Source organism: Petaurus breviceps, unplaced genomic scaffold (genome assembly GCF_028583685.1).
Source record: "Petaurus breviceps papuanus isolate PSGF00001 unplaced genomic scaffold, PetGlider_PUasm1.0 91133, whole genome shotgun sequence".
Classification (NCBI taxonomy): Eukaryota; Metazoa; Chordata; class Mammalia; order Diprotodontia; family Petauridae; genus Petaurus; species Petaurus breviceps.
Genome location: NW_027187419.1, coordinates 28,407,326 through 28,427,221, shown reverse-complemented (window position 1 = coordinate 28,427,221; position 19,896 = coordinate 28,407,326). Strand labels below are relative to the sequence as shown.

Here is a 19,896-nt window from a genome sequence, read left to right as displayed (position 1 = left end):
GGAGAATCTACCATCTGAGAGTGTCCATGGGAAATTTGAGGGAGCAATGAAAAGGTTTGGAAAAACCCCTGGGATGAGTAGGATAGTGAATTGAGTAGGGAGATGTTAAAAAAAAAAGTTTACATTGCCTGATTGAGGTCCCAGTTGACATTATGTAACATTAATTTGTAGTGGACCCAGGCAGCATAGTTTTGTGATTTTCTTCAGTTTTATTTAAACACAGCACAAGAGTAGAGGCAAAGGCAAATGCATAGTGGGAGTAATCTAAGATGGCAGCTTTGGGCAGAACAAGCTCTTCAGTAAAGGAACAAAGAAGTCAAAAGAAAACAATGTAGAGTTGAATTGGTTCACCAGGGACCCAGTGTAGTGGTGATGGCCTTGGAAAAAACTTGAGAGGTGGAAGGATTGGAAGACAATTCTCAGAACTAAAAACATGATGAATCAAATGGGAGAAGTGGAATTGACACCAGATTAACATCAGATAATGGGATTTCATGAATATGGAACTGGAATATCTTAGTGACTTCTAATGCTACCGATTTTCTAGAGCTAAACAAAGCAAGATAAATCCCTCTTCCACATGACTATCTTTCAAGTACTTAGAGATAGATTTCACATCCTTATTAAGTCTTCTCTTCTGCAAACTAAGTCCCTGCTTCATTCAATTGATTTCTGATGTTTTAGATCCTTTCTTTTTACGTTGAAAATTGCCACATTTGTTCATCATTCTTAGACTTACATTTCTCTGCAGTTTTTTTATAGTTACAGCTACAGCTTCTTTCATCCTTAGGCATAGTACATCCAGACCTGAGGGTTTTAATTCATGAGGAAATTTTTGATACCAGCACTCTCACTCTATCACTTTTCTGGACTTTCAGTTCCTTGTTAGCTATATTTTGTTCTTGCTAGTCTGAAGATCCTTCTTAGTAATGAAAATGGAAGCAAAAAAAGGATAAAGTCTCATTATCTCATGCACCTCAAGCAGTAGCATTATCCCCTCTTTGATTTTTTTCTTAGCCACCAGCTTAGTTTAGACACCCCTTTTTGTTGTTCCTAACAATATCTCAAGCATCAGTTAATCATTGTAAAGCCCTCTTAATCATATTAATCTTCAGATATGTTATACTCACGTCATCAGATGTAAACCATTTCTGACCAGGAATGCATCTTATATCTTAAACCATGATCCAAAAATTTAACTCTCTTCTTCCAACACCAACTTCTTAGCCAGTTCTTCACTTCCAGTGTCCTACTTTCTGTTCTGAAATACCTTCTTTAAATCACCATGAGTGAATAAAATAAAACCTGTACCCACATCCTTCAACTTCTGGTCTTGATTTTCATAGCCCTTAATGAGTTTTTATAGGTTCCTTGTAGCCGTATTAGCCGTTAGTTTCTGCATGATTAAAAAAGTATTATAGCCCGTAAATGTTCAAGTTTTATGAGATTATCTTTCACCATCCAACTGACACCTGGAAAAGATAACACCCTTCATGATTACTCATGTTAAGCCAACATTTGGCTTCCTTGGTACCTTTGACCTGCCACCATGAAGGTTCTCTTTGTTCTTCCTTGGGTTGATAAATGAATGTTCTCAATCTCAGTGTTGTTAGTGGATTGCTTCTTATCCTTCCATGAAGAAAGAGACACTGCATTGTCCTCAGATTGTCCTGATACTCATTTTCATTGGAAAAATTTTGTATATTTTAGCTCTAGCTGCTTAGAGGCCCTTCAGTTTGATTTAAAAAAACAAACACGTTTATTAAGGGCCTCCTCTTGACAAAACACTCCTTGATTTTCTCACTCTCATTCTTCCACTTTCCATCCTTTTTAATATCCCTGGTTTGAACTTCCTCTATCTCTTTGTATTTTTTTTCTTTGTTTTCTCTTGAATCTTTTTATCTGTCCTACTGGGCATCCTCCTCTTTCTTGCTTTCCACTTTCATCCCTACTTCCCCCCCCGCCCCAATTTTTTTTATTTTTGTATCCCCAGCATCTTGCATGTGTAGTAGTAGGTACTTAGCAAATAGAATGAATACTTCATCCTCCCTGATAAACTGGAAAGTATTCTTCTAAACTCTTTATCTTCTCTAACAAGAAGACCAGTTTTCATTTAGTACATATATACTCATTGATTACCTGTGGCCACTGTGCCACAGTACATTTGCCTGTTGGCTGTTAAAGTGATTTCATCAATTTTTAAAAATTTAATTATTTTCTAACTTTGATTTCATTGTAGTGGGAAATATCCTTCCCTGATGTCACGTTAGTTTGTCTTAATGGAATTGCTTTGAGCAATGAAAGGTTAAGTGACTTGCCCTTACAGAATTTAAACCAAGCTTTCCTGATTCCAGTCCTTATCCCCTTTTGTTCATTTACATACCACCTTTTCTTATCCTCTGTCTTTCAGAAATTAGGATCATGTTTTTCTGTGGCTGTACCCTCACCTTAATATACTGATAGCCCAGCTGTACTCATGTTTCTGAGCTAAGGAACCCTAACTTTGATAAGTCACTAGGTGCTCTTTTGAACTTCCCTCCCAACCTAATCTTCCAGGTATAATTGAGTAATGATTTTATCAGTGTCATAATTAGTTGAAGATTGTAGTCCTGATAGAACCAGTGGCCTAAATGAAAGGTTATCTTAGGAGAGCCTTACTGGAAATTTTTAAAATTAGTTCATATCCCTCATTATCCTTTTTCCTGTTGCCTGTTCGCTTTGCACATAATTAATGGTCTTTATAATTATATGGAATTTTAAACAAAAGGAGACATTTCTTTTGTATTCATAAGAAAGAGAAAATGCTTAATTAAGTATATTTGAAGTTAATGTAGTTCTTATTTCAAAACCCAGTTTAATAAAATAAACTATAAAAATAACAGAGGTGAAGTGTCTGACTAAAATAGTAAGAAAAAAAGACTAGATATAGATAATAAAATAATGATAGGAATAAGATGCTGAACATGTGATATATAACTGCTTTGTAGGTTTATAATATGTTAGCACAATTATGGCTTTGATCCATTTGATCCATTCTGATTATTCTTTTTCATTATCAAATATTATCAGTGAATTTTCTAACCTTAGGTTGGCAAGTCATATCATACAAAGATTTGTATGATAGTTCCTACTTTTCTTTGTAAAATAACTAGCCTTTTATATTTCCTAGTTGCAAACTGGAATAGAAACAAATAGACAGTTGTTTGAGGAAAAGATACCATCATATTCTACCAATGCAAAAAGAATGAAGAAAAAGAAAACGAAACAGCCAGACAAGGTAATGTGGGGCCTTATTAGTCCTTTTTTTTAAAAAAAAAATAGTTTTTAAGTTTATTTTTAGTTTTCAACATTCACTTCTATAATATTTTGAGTTCTAAATTTTCTCCCCCTCCTTAAGACAGTGTGCAATCTGATATATACATTCATATTAAACATATTTTCAAATTAATGAGTTGTAAAAAAAATACTTAAAACCAATGGGAGGAATCAGAAGAAATAAAACAACAAAAAAAGAGCAAATAGTATGCTTCAATCTACATTCAGACTCCATAGTTCTTTCCCTGGATGTTGATAGCATTTTCCATCATGAGTCTTTTGGAGTTGTTTTAGATCCTTGCATTGCTGAGAAGAGCTAATTCTGTCAGTTAGTCATCACACAGTTATGCTGTTACTGTGTACAATGTTCTCCTGGTTCTGCTCACTTCACTCAGCATCAGTTCATGTAAGTCCACGTTTTTCTGAAGTCAACCTTCTTATTATTTCTTGTTAATACAATAGTATTCCATTACATTGATATACCATGACTTGTTCAGCCATTCCCTAATTGATGGATATCCCCTCAATTTCCAGTTCTTTACCACCACACAAAGAGCTTCTAGAAATATTTTTGTACATGTGGGTCCCTTTCCCTTTTTTATGATTTCCTTGGGATACAGACCATACTGCTAAGGCAGAGGGTAGACACAATTTTATAACCCTTTGGGCATAGTTCCAAATTGCTCTTCAGAATGGTTGGATCAGTTCACAACTCCACTATTAATGCATTAGTATTCCAGTTTTCCCACATCTTCTCCAACATTTATCATTTTCCTGTTTTGTAATGTTAGCCAATCTGATAGGTGTGATGTGGGTGCCTCAGAGTTGTTTTGATTTTGCATTTCTCTAATCAGTAGTGATTTAGAGTATTTTTTCATATGTTCCTCCTTATTTTTAAAAAAGTATGTTTTTATTCATGTCTTTTTTTATATTATCACAATCTCCCCCAGTATTCCTCCTCTTCTCAGAGAGCCATCCCATATAACAAGTAGTATTTTTTTTAAAGATAATAAGAAAGAAAAAAAAGTTAAGAAAATATATGTGAACTTCCCATCTCTGCCCAGTTTATGGGCAATGGGACTGCTTTTTTTTTTTTCTAATTCTTTGCTATCACAAAAAGTGCTGCTATTTATATTTTTGTATATGTGTGGACTTATCAATGACCTCCATGTATAACCCTAATAATGGAATCATTGAACGAAAGGTTATGGGCATTTAGTCACTGTATTTGCATAATTCCAGATTGCTTTCCAGTATGATCCTGCTGATGCACAGCTCCACCAACAATGCACTGGTGTGCCTGTTCCTTCAACCCCTCCAACTATTTTCCTCTTGTCGTCTTTGCTTTTTAGTGTATGGGGAAAAACTTCAGGGTTGTTTTGATTTTATGTTACCACTCACAATTAGCGATTTGGAGCATTTTCTCATATGATTGTTAATTGTTTACAATTCTTCTTTTGAAAATTTTGTTCATCTCTTTTGATCATTTATATATTGGGGTGTATGAGAATTATTTATATGTCTTGGATACTGAACCTTTATCAGAGAAATGTGATACAAAGATTTCTTTTTTCATTCAACTACTTCCCTTCTTATCCAAGAACATTAATTTTGTTGGTATAAAAGCTTTTCAGTTTCATGTAATAATAAGTGGTTGGTTTTTTTTTTAATATTCTGTAATTCTCTCTATCCCTTGTTTGGTTATATCTTCTGTCCATAACTATGAAAGGTATATGATCTGAACAGAATTAAAATGAAGAATTTGTAGGAATCAATACAGGCAAGCTACCTTCCACACAACTTTTCCAAATAGATCTAGAAAATGCACCAGACCAAATTCTAATGGGGAAATAGAAAAAAAAAAGTCACAGCCAGCTCAGCTTAGAGAGAACAGGCATAGAGGTTTTTTAGCACTAAGAACTGATAGAGCTAAGAACATGCTGCATAATGGAACACTCCATTGTTCAGGAGGAAACTGTGAGCTAGGGCAAGAAGACTTCCCAGACCCATAATGAGCACCTTGACAGGGGAAGGTGCCAGCTGGCAGCTTTCTTCCCACTACCCAGTTGCAGGTTCACAGATCCAGAACAGAGTGAGAAGGAAACTTGTGCATGGGGTAGTATTCTTGGGTAGAGAAACCCTAACCAATGTACCAAGAATGGATGAAGTTCAGAAACAGGCATCAGCAGTGTGCCTCAGACCCTAGAATCATCGTAAGATCTTAGTTCCTGCATCTCTTCCAGCCTGTACAGGAATGAGCAAAACAGGAATTAATGACCAAAAGGGAGCCTACAGTTCTTTTACTCTGAGCCAGCTGGCTGAAAGGGCTGAGTCCAACAGCAAAATGCTCTTGCTCAGACCCTAACTTGGGTCAGGAACTTGCAGAGCTCAGACAAGGGAGACAGTGATCAAATTTTGCCCAAGATTAGCCCATTTTGGATGCAATGAAAGCTTGTGGGTCCCTACCCTGCCCCTTACATCCTGGAATGACACAAATTCAGTACCTCAAAAAAAACAGCAACAAAACCAACCCAGACCTTTTCTCCAGAAGTGTGGCAAAGCCCAACCCAACATTAAATCTGATGAAGTAGACTGGAACAACAAGTAGTCAAAAAGAACCCAACAAAATGAACTATGCTTACAGGGATACTCAAGATACAACCCAAAAAAGGAATTACTCTGAAATATTTACAAGCAAAGTCTCAAAGAAAAACATAGGTTGAGCACAAACTCAAATTCCTAGAAGAAATAAAACATGATTTCTTTTAAAAATGTTTTTATAAATGGAATAAAGAACTTCAGGAAAAAAAATAGAAAAGAAATTAAAGCAATGGAAGAAAGAATTGGAAAGGGAATTAACATCTTGGCCCAAGAAGTACTAAATTTTGTCCAAGCAAACTCCCTGAAAATTAAGAATAGAACAAGTAGAATCCAAGGACTCTGTGAAGCAACAATAATAAAAGAAAGTTCCTAAAGACTGAAAAAAAATGTAAGCTATTTCATAGCACCAAAACAAACAAAAAAAACTGACCTGGAAAACAGATTGAGGAGAAAAAAATGAATAACATGATATATTTTTTTTAATTTTAAAAGAAACCTACCCAATTATCTTAAAACCAGAGGGTGAAGAGACAGAGAAAGAATCCACTAGCCATTTCTGAAAGAAACCTCAAAACAAAAATTCCAAATCCAGAATTTCCAGGTCAAGGAAAAGATACTGCAAACAGCCAGAAAGAATTTAAGTACCAAGGATTCACAGTCAGAATCACACATGACTCAGCAGCCACCACTGGAAAGGAGCAAAGAACTTGGAATAAAATATTCTAGAAGGAAAAGAATATAGGCTTAATGCCAAGAATAACTTACCCAGTAAAACTGAATGTAATGTGACAGGGAGAAAAATGGATCTTTAATGAAATAGAAGCCTGCTAAACCTTGATTCATTCATTTATTTATTTGAGGCAATCAAGGTTAAGTGACTTAATCAGGGTCTCACAGCTAGAAAGTGTCTGAGGCCAGGTTTTAACTCAGGTCCTCCTGACTCCAGGGCCAGTGCTCTATCCACTCTGCCAGCTGACTGCCCCTGTTCATTTATTTTTAACTTTTTTTTTTTAATTTCAGTTTTGAATTCTCTACCTCTGCCTTTCCCCCACCCATTGAGAAGGCAAAAAAAAATGTGCTATCAATCATACATGTGAAATCATGCAATACATATTTCTATATTAGCCATGTTGCCCCCCCCCCCAAAAAAATGGTAAAAAAAAAAATTATGCTTCAGTTTGCATTCAGATTTCATCAGTTGTCTCTCTGGAGGTGACTGGCATTTTTTCATCACAAGTATTTCAGAATTTTCTTGGATCATTGGATTGCTGACAATAGCTAAGGATTTGCAGTTGATCACTTATACAGTATTGCTGTTACTGTGTACAACATTTCCTGGTTCTGCTCACCTCATTTTGCATCAGTTCATTAAGTTTTTGCAGGTTTTTCTGAAACCATCCTATATATCATTTCTCATAGCACAGTAGTATTCCATCACAATCATATAGCACAACTTGTTCAGCCATTCTCCAATTGAGAAACATCCCTTCAATTTCTAATTCTTTGCCACTACAAAAAGAGCTGTTGTTAACTATTATTGTTATGTATAGAGAGCTATTCTTTTTCTTTTATCTCTTTGGGATAGAGACCTAGTCAGAGATTAGGCACAGTTTTAAAACCTTTTGAGCATAGTTCCAAATTGTTCTCCAGAATGATTGGACCAGTTTACAACTCTACCAGTAGTGCATTTAGTGTCCCAGTTTTTCCATATCCCTTCTATCATTTGTCATTTTCCTTCTATGTATTGTTAACCTGTTTGATAGGTATAAAATGGTATTTCATTTTGACATAGGTATAGAATGGAGTTGTTTTCATTTGAATTTTTCTAGTCAGTACTGAGTGATTTAAAGTCTTTTTTCATGTGACTATTGATAGCTTTGATTTCTTCTAAAAATGTCCTGTTTGTATCCTTTGACTATCAGTTGGGTAATGACTCGTATTTCTATAAATTTGACTCACTTCCCTATATATTTGAGAAATGAGGCCTTTATCATAGAAATTTGCTGTAAATTTTTTCCCCAGTTTCCTGCTTTCCTTCTAATCTTGGCTGCATTGGTTTGTTTGTTCAAAACCTTTTTAATTAAAGTAATCAAAATTACCCGTTTTACTTTCCATAATCCTCACAGTATCTGCTATTGCTGCAGATCCGTGTCCTTCTCTAAAGCTTATAATTTTAATTGATTGTTGCTTTAAATACTGATGAGATCACTTTCCGTGATTCTCCCTATCTCGTTTAGTCATACATTTTTCTCTTATCCATAGATCTGATAGGTAAAATTTCCCATGCTCCCCTAATTTGCATATGATATCACCTATTATGTTTAAATCATGCCCATTTTGACCTAATCTTGGTATACAGTGTGAAAGGTTGGTTTATACCTAATTTCTGCCAAATTGGTTTCTAATTTTCCCAGAAATTTTTGTAAAATAGTGGGATCTTGTCCCAAAAACGTGGATCCTTGGGTTATATAGACTATTTGTGTCCAGCCTTTCCTGGAGTCTTCCAAGCTCATTTTGGTCTGATTAGCCACAGTTGGACACATTGTACCTTGATCCCATCATAGTTGTGTCATCTTGGTCCTCTTCAGGCATGAAGGACAGCCATTATTGTGTACTTAATCTGTTCCACTGATTGACCACTCTATTCAATACCGGGCTTTCCTGCTTACTGCTTTGTAATGTTGTTTAAAATATGGTACTGATAGGTTGTCTTTCACATTTTTTCATTGATTCCCTTGATATTCTTTACTCCTCCTTTCTTCTTCCAGATGAATTTTTTTTCCTAAATCTGTAAAATAACTTTTTGGTAGTTTGATTGGTGTGGCACTGAATGAGTAAATGAATTTAAGGTAAAACAGTTATTTTTAATATGTTGACTCAGCTACCCATTGCAATGAATAGTTCTCCAGTTGTTTTTATCTGTGTGAAAAGTGTTCATATAGTTCTTAGGTTTTTCTTAGCAGGTAGACTTCCAAGTATTTTTATATTGTCTACAGTTAATTTATTTTATTTTTTATTTTTTGCTTTTTGGAGGGCAGTTGGGGTTAAGTGACTTGCCCAAGGTCACACAGCTAGTTATTGTGTTGTGTCTGAGGCCAGATTTGAACTCGGGTACTCCTGACTCCAGGGCAGTGCTGTATTCACTGCGCCACCCAGCCGCCCCTGTCTACAGTAAATTTAAATGGAATTTCTCTTCCTATTAGACTTTGTTGGTAATATATAGAAATGCTGATGATCTATGTAGGTTCATTTTATATCCTGCAATTTTGCTAAAGTTGTTCATTGTAAAATAGTGGTGATAACAGGGACCCTGTGCTTCATCCCAGATCTTATTGGGAAGACTTCTAGCTTATCTCCATTACAGATAATGCTTGCTGATGGATTTAGATAGGTACTACTTATCATTTTAAGGAAAGCTCCATTTATTTCTATGCTTTCTAGTATTTAATAGGAATATATTTTGTCAAAAACTTTGTCTATTAAAATAATCATATGATTTTTATTATTAATATGGTCATTTATGCTGATAGTTTTCCCTGCATTCCTGGCTATAAATCCCACCTGGTCATAGTGTATGATCTTTGCGATACATTGCTGTAATCTCCTTGCAAGTATTTTATTTAAAATTTTTGCATCAGTATTAATTAGGGAAACTGGTCTATACTTTTCTGTTTTTACTCTTTCTAAGTATCAGCACCATATTTGTGTCATAAAATGAATTTGTAGGACTTTTTCTTTGCCAGTTTTTCCAGATAGATTATTTAATATTGGAATTAATTGTTCTTTAAGTGTTTGGTAGAATTCACTCATGAATCCATCTGGTCTTGGGAATTTTTCTTAGAGGAGTTCCTTAGTTATGGCTGGCCAGTTTCTTTCAGTAATTTTTAATAGTGAAAATTAGGGAGCTTAGGGAGAGTTATTTTAAAGTTCTTGGGGAGCAGCCAGGTAGCACAGCAAGTAAGAGCACCGGCTTCAGTGTCGGGATGACCTGGGAATCGAATCCCAGGTTCAAACACTTAGCACCCACCCAGAAACACCTGGCCATGTAACCTTGAGCAAGCTACTTAACCCCAATTGCTTAGGGGCGGCCAGGTGGCTCAGCGAGTAAAAGCACCAGCTCCAGCATCGGGATGACCTGGGGATTGAATCCGGGCTCCGACACTTAGCACCACACCCAGAAATAACTGGCTGTGTAACCTTGAGCAAGTTACTTAACCCTGATTGCTCATAATAAAAAAAAAAATAATTGACTATTTTAAAAAAAGTTCTTGAGAGGAGAATGGTGGGTGAATTCTACTGGGTTACTCTCTCTCCTTCACTGTCTTGGCTCTACCTCCCAGCTAAACTTTGCCTAAAGTTTTACCTCCAAGCATTCTTGATGAAAAGACCAGAGCTATGTAGAATCTTTGAAGTTCAAACACAAGAATTGAGAAGCATTAAAAGGTACATACTAATGAACAATTGCAAATGACTGTGCAAGAATAAACTTCTTACATTCTAATATGGGGAGATGATACTTGTGACCCCTCTGAATCCTAGCATCATCGGGGTGCATAGAGTCAAATTAGATAAGGTCTTAGAGAAGCTCTTTTATGTTTTGATGATATTTAAAAGAATAGAAAGAGAAGAATACAGTGGGGGGAAAGGAAAGAATGGTTTGGGAAAATTATCTCACATAATGAGGGTGGGAAAGTAGACAGCTATATAAACAGTGGGTGGCCAGGGGGCAGAATAATAATTCAGCTTAACTTTCTGAATTGGTCAAAGGAGAAAAGAATACACACACACAAAATTTGGAACAAAAATACATTTTATTCAATGGGGAAATAGAGGAAATTAGAAAGAGGACAGATTAAGGGAGGGATTCATTTACTCTAAGGAAAACAGACTCTTAAAAATGGACAAATATAGTTATAAAAGCTATTTGTGAGGTGGCAAAGAATGGTAATTTGAAGGAATATCTACAGACTAAGTAAAGGCTTAACAAATTATGGTATATAAATGTGATGGATTATTATTGTGCTAGAAGAAATAATGTAGGAGAGGGTTTCAGAGAGAGCTGATGCAGAATAAAGTGAACAGAACCAGGAGAACAGTTTATTCGATGACAGCAATGTGGTGAAGGCAGACAACTCTGAAAGAATTAATAACTCTTATCAGCATAATGATCAACTATGATTCTAGAAGGCAGTTGATGAAACTGCCTGATAGAGAGATGAAAGAATCAGAGTGTAGAATTTAGACAAAAAAATTTTCAGACATGACTAATACGGAAATTTGTTTTGATTGACTATACGTTTTTGTAATAGGTTCCTTTTCCTTTGTTTTCAATTAGGATTTAGGGCTAGAGTGAGGAGGGTTTTTCTGATTAAATATAATATTTTTAAAAATAAAAAAAAGTTATATGATCTTTTCTGACTTCTTCATGAGTATGATCTTTTTCAAATTAAGGTCACAAATATTCAATTTAGAAAATATGTGGAATATTGTGTAAAGTGTTGATGTGGACTGAGGGTTTTTCTGTTCCCTTCCATTGAGCTAGTTCTCTCTCTTTTTAAATCATTACTGGATTATTTTTATGACTGCTATTTTATAATGTTATTTGATATCTTAACATGCTTTCATCATTTTCCTTGATATTCTAGATATTTTGTTTTTCCAAATAGATTTTGCTTTTATTTTACGAAATTCTGTAGAGTATCCCTTTATTAATTTGATTGGTATTGCATTAAAACTATAAATTAAATTTGACAACTGTCATTTTTATTTTGGTATATTTGCACAGCCCAGCCATAGCTCTGAATATACTTCCAGCTGTTTAAGTTGCTCTTCATATCTTTAAAGTATCACTTTTAAATTGAATCTGGCAGCAGAATGGTGCAGTGAACAGAGTGTGGAGCCTGACGTCAGGAGGACTCCTCTTCCCAGGTTCAAATCTAGCCTCAGACACTTAGTAGCTGTGTGACCCTGGGCAAGTCACTTAACCCTGTTTGCCTCAGAGTTCCTCATCTGTAAAATGAGCTAGAGAAGGAAATGGTGAACTGCTTCAGCATCTCTGCCAAGAAAACCCCAAATGGGATCATGAAGAGTTGGATACAACTGAAATGACTTAACAGCAATTTTAAATTGAATCTGTTTAAGTATTTTGTATGCTTTGGTATATTGATCTCTAGATACTTTGTGCATTTTGTAGTTATTTGCAGTGGAATTTCCCCTGGTACTGTTGCCATTTAGATTTTGTCATTATTATATAGAAATGCTATTGATTTTTAAGAGTTCATTTTGTTGTCTGCAATTTTAGTAAAGCTCTTAAATGTCTCAATGTATCTTTTCTGATTCTCTTGGATTCTCTAAGCAAACGAGAGTGTGTGGAGCCTTTTAAAAAGACAAGTGGCTAAGTTAGAGCAAATATCACTACCTTTTTTTTTACAAAAGATTTAATTGATGGTTTTTATTCCCATATCACATTCATTTTAGAATATATACATTTTGTAACAAAGATAAAAGAAAATAACAAAAAAGTTTCTCAAAAAACAACTTGTTGACCATGCTCTGCCAACAAATGCAATATTTAGTTTCCCTTTTCTGTGCTGAATGGTTTAGTTTTGTTTATTTGTTTTTTGAAAGGAGGTGGGGTGTGAAGTTTCCATTTCATTTTAAGCAACACATCTGATTTTCCTCAGTGTAGAGAACTCAAGAACTTCTGCTACTGCTACAGATCCTGTATCCTCTGAAGCTTATAATCTTAGACTGTTGCCTTGAGTACTGATGAGAGAAGTTCATCAGTGACTTGTCCAGGGTCACACAGCCTAGAGGGATATCTGAGTTGGGACTTAAATAAACGTCTTCATGAGTCTTGAGCCATTACACCATACAGTTTCTCTTAGAATACTGCTGTTTTTAAAATACCAAAATATGGATTATTACCTATCCTTGGCTATAACTATCAGCTAGTTTTTTTTTGTTTTTTGAATTCCATTCATTCCTTTACTTTCCTCAGCAGCTTTTTACTGAAGCTAGCATTATACATTAATTTGTATTTGTTTGTTACTTTGTAAATCTTCAAGTGTGTATTTGTTTGTGTGTACTACCATGCCAACTAAATTGTAAACCCTTTTAGAGTAGATAACCAAAGCCTTTTCCTTCTCTGTGGTTTCCCACAGTTAAGATGCAGTACTTGTTGACTGATTGCTCATTAAAATGTTAGACTGCCACATGATAAAGAAATGAAGCCAGTTGCCCAAAAGGAATAAACTCAGGTTTTAGGTTAATCATCTGTAATATAGGCAATTCTAAATTATGGATAAATGGATGATTGGTTCATTGCCCTTTTTGTTTTAAACCTAGAAATCTCCTAGGAACCATTTTCATGTACAGCCACATTATAGATTGTGCTTGGGTGACATGCCGTTTGTAGCTGGAAAGGTGAGTTGGATAAAAATGGAATTTATGTTCTCTTGCTGGAATCTTAATACTTTTTTGAAGCTAAGATTTCTTCGTTAGAACTCATAATTTGCCTTGTCTGCCAGAGTGTAGGCGATTTTTTTTTGCTTCTGCTTCCAAGGATTATCTCAGTGATATACCAATATCCTGAAAACAGGAACTAGGGGAGTGGAAGGGAATGGAGTCCAAGGATGTCAAGGAAAAAGCCCTTAGGGAGCAGAAATCTAGGCAATGCTGTAGAACAAGAAAGGGAAATTACTAAGCAAAGAGCTCATAGGGAAGCAAGGGGACCTGAATATAAGAAGCAGTCTACCTTATTTGGAAGTAGGACTTGGGTTCAGTTTCTGGCACTGCAGCTTGTTCCCTTTGTGATATTGGCCTTCAGTTTCCTTATCTGTAAAATGAAGGGGGTTGGACTAGATCAGCGTTTCTAATGTCAAGAAGTCCATTGTGCTTCTGAATTACTTCCAGACCATATTTTAGATTGACTATATCTATCTTTCCTGCTTTAATCTCCTCTTCTAATTCCGCTCCTTTGCTGTAGTCAAGGTAGCTAACTTTGGGGTCCTTTCATCTGGAGCAGCAGTTTTTAACTTGGGGTCTGTGTTCTTGGGAGTTTTTTTTGTCTTTTTGTTAAACATTTGATAGCTATTTAAATATGCTTGGTTTCCTTTGCAGTTCTGTGTATTTTTATTTTAAGCATTTAAAAATATTACTTTGAAAAGGAGTCCATAGATTTTACCAGACTGCCTAAGTATGGTGTAAAAAAAGTTTTAAGAACCTCTGATGTGGTGTAATAGATACGGAACTAGACCTGCAGACAGGAAGATCTATATTCACATTCCTGCATCAGAGACTTAGTAGCTATGTGAACCCAAGACAAGTTATTTACCTTCTCTGGACCTCAGTGTTCTTATTTCATAGAGGAAAAGGAGCTGCACATCCATCATTGCATTATTGTAGATAATATCTATTTAAGCACTTTTAAGGTATGCAAAGTACTTTCTATGTATGATCTCATTTGATCCTCATAACTCTGTGAGGGGCTGCTGTTATTTCCATTTTATTAATGAGTAAACTGAGGATGAATGGCCCAGAGTCATAAAGATAACATCTAAGGTACTTTTATTTACTCTTCCTCCTTGCTTCCGATCAGCTAGCTGCTTATTTTTTTATTTGATCATCACAGTGATCAGGCAGAACAGATACTTTTATCTTCATTCATGTAAGCTTGATCAAGTTTAATGTTTTAAGGGGGAAAAAATCAGTCTAATATGTAAAAAAGGATTAATTTGTATCTCTTAAAATTCATAATACATATTCAAAAAAATTAATATTCTTTTTCTTCCTTTGTTTTCTTCCCTTAAGTCCACTACCCCTAGCCATGCAGTGGTAGCCAATGTACAACATGTTTTACATTTAATGAAACAACATAATAAAGCCTTATGCAATAACCGTGTGGTCAACAGTGTTCCCCTGGCAAAGCAGGGGTCTCCTCGAAATGGTAAAGGCAGGAAGTTATCAGCAGCATCCTCCTCTTCCTCCACCTGTCATGAAGAGCTACTTGAAGTCTTACAGACATTACAGGATGAATTTGGACAGATGAGTTTGTAAGTTGCTTTTATTTTTGTTTTGTTTTTACATTCTAAATATAAGATGTTCCAAAAAGCATAGTACATTTTTAAGGTTTTAATGGCTTTTGGAACACCCTCTATGTCCCTCCTTATTTCCTTGCCCACAAAGACATCCCATATAAAACAGAATGAAAAAGAACCAGGGATATTTGGGGGGACAGTCCCCCCAAAAAAGTCTGATCTTGACAATTTGTAAGGATTTATGCAATATTTCTAAGTCTTTATGACTAGAATGAAAGGAGAGCAGTACAGGGTTCCAAAAAGTTTATTCTTATTTAATAAAATTCAATTTCATTGCCTTTTTTTTATCATCCTTTATGTTTACATTATTGTAAGTCATTGTGTATATTGCTTTCCCAGTTCTGTTTACATCATTTTGTATCCATTTATATGGATTTCCTTGCTTCTTTGTATATTATGTCATTTCTTACAGTTTGGGAATCTGTTACGTTCATGTACCACAATTTTTTTTTTTTTTTGCTACTGTGGAAGGGGATAACATACATATTTTTGTGTGAATGGAAACTTTCTTTTTAATTATTAACCTAGGGAGAGTTAAATATTTAGCAAGTATTTAATCTGAATCAAAGACTGAGTATTTTAGTCAGTTTTAGCACAATTCCAAATTGCTTTCCAGAATGGTTAGACTAATTGCTCCAGAAACAGTGTATTAGTCTGCTTTGTCTTGCTATTACTTTGCCAGCATTATTTTTATCTTGTCATTGTCACAGATTTTCTGGGGAGATAAAATCTCAGGATTGTTGTGATTAGTAGTTTCATTTAGAAAACTTGTTATTTCATTATATAAATACAACTCAAATTTGTTAATTTGGAGTTCTACTTTATAAGTAGAGGACAGCTTTTTAATGTTAAAAAAAAAAACCTCCCTTTTTCTTTTAAAAAAGTTATATCATTCTTTTAAAAACCAACTTTACGTTTCAATTTTATTTTGATAGCCTGATGGTGCAACAGGGTACCAGTGAATAGATGACAAGAGAGAAAATAATGTATTTGATTATTTTATACATAACCATGAGCAATAAAGATAATTTAATCAACCCTTATATTTCTTCATGTAAAGTGATCACCAACAACTAGTCAAACTTATCCAGGAAACACCAACTAATGAACTGAAAGAGGACCTTGAACAAGAACTTGAGGAATTAGTGGAAAGGATGGAAGCTAAGGCCAACCAAATAACTAAAGTTCGAAAACATCAGGCTCGGGTAAGTCAGTTTACCTGTACTCAACTTTCTTTTAAAATGTCTGTTTATAGTACATTATTTAGGGGGAGCCAAAAGTCTCTTTGCAAATTGTGATCAACAGGATGGTCCTCTTTTACCAAAAACTCTTTTGTTAAATATCTGCTGTGCTTCAGTGAGGAAAGTGTATTTATCATTATTATTATTTTGTGTATCTTCTGAGAGTTTTCTTCAGTGTACTGGGCATACCAAAGAACACATTGCAGTTTTTCTCAAGGAACTGACAAGTTTGTGGACATAAGAATATTTCATCCTAGATCCAGTCTTGAAATGTACAAACATTTCATTTAAATGGTCACGAAGCAGTTATCTTTCTTTTAAGTTGAATGCTGTTTGCAAAGGCTAGGAAATAATCTTTAACTATGCTTTAGCATCTGGAGTTATTTTATCAAGGCAGCTACCTGCCCTCCTCTGGCTTTGTATCTTCTTTGTAGGTCTTGGAGTGGATTAGCAGTACTATAATTGCATTAATTTATTCCTAATTAAAAAAAAAAATTTAACTGTGTGACCTTGGGCAAGTTACTTAATCCCAACTGCCCTCCAAAAAAAAAATTTTATTCCTACATCACTTTGCCCCCTACCTTCCTTTACCTTCCTTACCAGTACTAACTTCTACCAGTTTTCATTCACCTTCCTGTTCTGAGGCAAGTGTTAATGGCAGTAGGTTGGTATTGTGCATACTTTTACATTTTAATGTATGATTATGATATTTTAAAATATCATATCCTTTGAACACTTAGAATACTAGATTTTAAGAAAAACAAATGGAAATCACCATAGAATTGTAGATATGACCTTCAAGCCTCCCTTTGTCCACCTCCAAAATTAATGGTAGCATGGTCATTAGCCAAAAATTTGATCTTTAAAGCATCTAAACTTACTTAACTCTCCCTGTCTCTATAATTATAGCCATGGCTAAATGTTCATTCAGACTTTAGGTGCCAGGTTTTTAATCTCAGCAACAGAACTTATTCCTCACATAAAGGAAAAATTTATATACTCAAAAAAAGAGTCTTAATGTTTGGATATGGGCTTTATTCCAGTATACTTTGAATTTATAATGCAAATTAGAGAAGCATGCCCCTTGGTCATCAGATGGATAAGCTACAGTGAAGGTGCAGGTTACTTTCTTTTCAACTTCCAGGAATATAATGTGAAAGATGGGGTGGCATTTCTTTGAACCTTTCCTGTTAACTATTTGTGGTATATAAAATTAAATAGACTCTGTGTCATCTTGGCTTTATTATATTACTGTTATAAGGTGCAGTGATGGAGAATGTGAAGTCTAAAGGAGATGTATCACATGCTTCATGGTTTTTAAAATCTTGAGCTTTAAAGGGCCTCTCCTGTCAGTATGTTTTCAGATCAGAGTTCAATAGATTTTTTAAATTACATATTTAAATAAGGAAATAGTCATTAAGAGTGATTCTTATGAAAATGAACATATTCTAAGTTGTGAATTAGTAGGCTTGATTTTATTCTTCTAAGAAGAACATAAATATGCCAGCAGCATCTTTGGAATAGCATTCTTCCACATTTTCTTGCAATCTTACAGGAAACCAATAAGGATGGAACAAATACTTTGGAAAACCCTTTTGTAGTAATGGTAAAATGCATTATTAGTGACACTAGATTGTTGTATAATACTGTTTTGGGATGGGAAACTATTTAGTAAAGGACAAAAGGTAAAGTGAAAAATGCTAACACTAATCTTCATTTTTCCTTTTGGCTGCTTTGCAGTTGGAGAGACAGATGAAGGAGCTAAAGGGTAGCAAAAAATGTTTAGAGGATCAAGAAGGCAACAGCAAGCTCTATTCTGGAGTCACTGGGAGCTCCCCTAAGAAGGACTCTATTTCTATCAAACAGAAACCTGGAGAGAAAAGCCGTCGAAACCTTCAGTTGTTGAAGGACATGCAAACTATACAGACTTCAATTCAGAAAGATAACCTAGGTTGGGAATATTGATTGGTACTAGATCAAATGTTTTTTTCATACAATTTATATTTTGTCACATGTTGACCATTCATATATTGAAAAATAGCATATTCTTATACTTTTTGAGGGACTAATACTTGTGCTGAGGACCACAAGCATTTATATTAAGACTCCTTATTTTAAATAGCTCCAGTCAAGGTTGAACAGTTTTACTGGAAACAAAATAAGCCACATTTTACTGAATTCCCTTTGGCAAATCTTGCTGTACTTGTGCAATGGACTTTGTAAACAAACTCCCAGGTTTTTATTTGTGAATGGTTTTTTTAAAATAGTCTACTATAGCTGAATTAAAATTAAGTTTAAATTATCTAAACACAAGGCTAAAACCGTGTACATAGAGTTATCAACACTGCTTGAAAAGTCTCATAAATCTCACCCTAACATTTTCTCCACCTCCATCCCCCCAGAAATGCTTTATTTTGCTGATGGAGGCTTTCTGAATTTTAAATCTTTTGAATATTTTCTTATGCCAGTTCATATTGTAGAGTAGGACTTTGCTTATTAATGATTAAAATAATTTTTCTCCCCTTCTCCATTAGTGTTATCTCAATAACTAATTAATTTTTCAAAAAAAGCAAAAGTTTTCAAATTTTTAAAACCAGAACACAAAATCTGTTTCCACACAGTTTTAAGTGAAATTAGTCTTTTTTTCAACCCATAACAAAACAAAATTATTATTCCCCTATTTTTCATTCCAGAAAATCCAAATAATTATTCAAGGTAGTTGCCTATATATAGAACATGAGGTTAGCACAAAAAAAAATTACCTGATTGTTTTCCAATGTGAACAAATTTTGATGTGAAAATAGGTAATGAGATTTAGGAATAAAGTGAAAAACCAACGGGGTTTGTGGGGGGAGGCAAGGGGTTGTTATAAAAGCATGTACATTTGCTGTTTTTAAATATTGTCTTTTCGTAATCATGCCACTCAATCCTGGCAGTGTGTTTTTTATCTTGAAATAGTTACTGAACACCTTGGATATTCACTTTTATTAGTGTTCTGTACATATACAAAATAAACTGTGCACAGCAACTGTTATTTATTATGTTAATGATGTAAAAAAATTCTCCCTATTTTGGAATATACAAAAACATGTTAACTTTTTTTATAAATGTGCCATTAAAGTCAATAAAGCCAGCTTTGTTTTAAGGAACTGCTGAAACTTTGCTTAAAGTTTTCAGTAGCAGGCTTATATTATAGATTTCATAAATAGTTAAATCTAAGTTTGCAGCTCAACAGCTGAGATTGGCTAGAATTCTGAATTGCTAGTATAGGAACACCCTCAGGGAAACTATCATTTACCTATTTAATATTTGTTCTAACAGAGTCTACTTCCAGTAATCATGGTTTTAATATTTGGTGGGCTATTCCATGGCTTCATTAGGTTAATACCTCATAACAAACTCCATAGTTGTTCCTTTGGTAACAAGTTTTGTTAAAAATTAACAGTTTTCTAAAAGATTCACAGGCTACAAGATCCAGTGAGGAAACAACTGAAGCATGGACTCTAGGGAATTAGTAAATGGAAAATAATGTAGTGGAAAGAATGTTGGACTTGGAATAAGGACCCTGTATTTAAGTACGCCCTCTTGACTTTTATTGGCAGTGTGACTATAAGCAGGTCACTTAACTTCTCTGCACCACA

General features: G+C 34.7%; 1 protein-coding gene across 2 annotated transcripts in view; it reads left to right on the top strand.

Annotated features, from left to right (window-relative positions):
- Positions 1–19,404, top strand: part of CEP57 (centrosomal protein 57) — a 59,753-nt gene extending 40,349 nt beyond the window's left edge. For both annotated transcript variants that reach the window (XM_069080255.1, XM_069080254.1), the window contains 5 exons: positions 3,170–3,277; positions 13,264–13,341; positions 14,728–14,969; positions 16,075–16,219; positions 17,996–19,404. In XM_069080255.1, coding sequence (XP_068936356.1) covers positions 3,170–3,277; positions 13,264–13,341; positions 14,728–14,969; positions 16,075–16,219; positions 17,996–18,220 — 798 coding nt within the window. In that variant the 3' untranslated portion in view covers positions 18,221–19,404. The remainder of the gene's footprint in view (positions 1–3,169; positions 3,278–13,263; positions 13,342–14,727; positions 14,970–16,074; positions 16,220–17,995) is intronic.
- Positions 19,405–19,896: the final 492 nt, after the last annotated feature.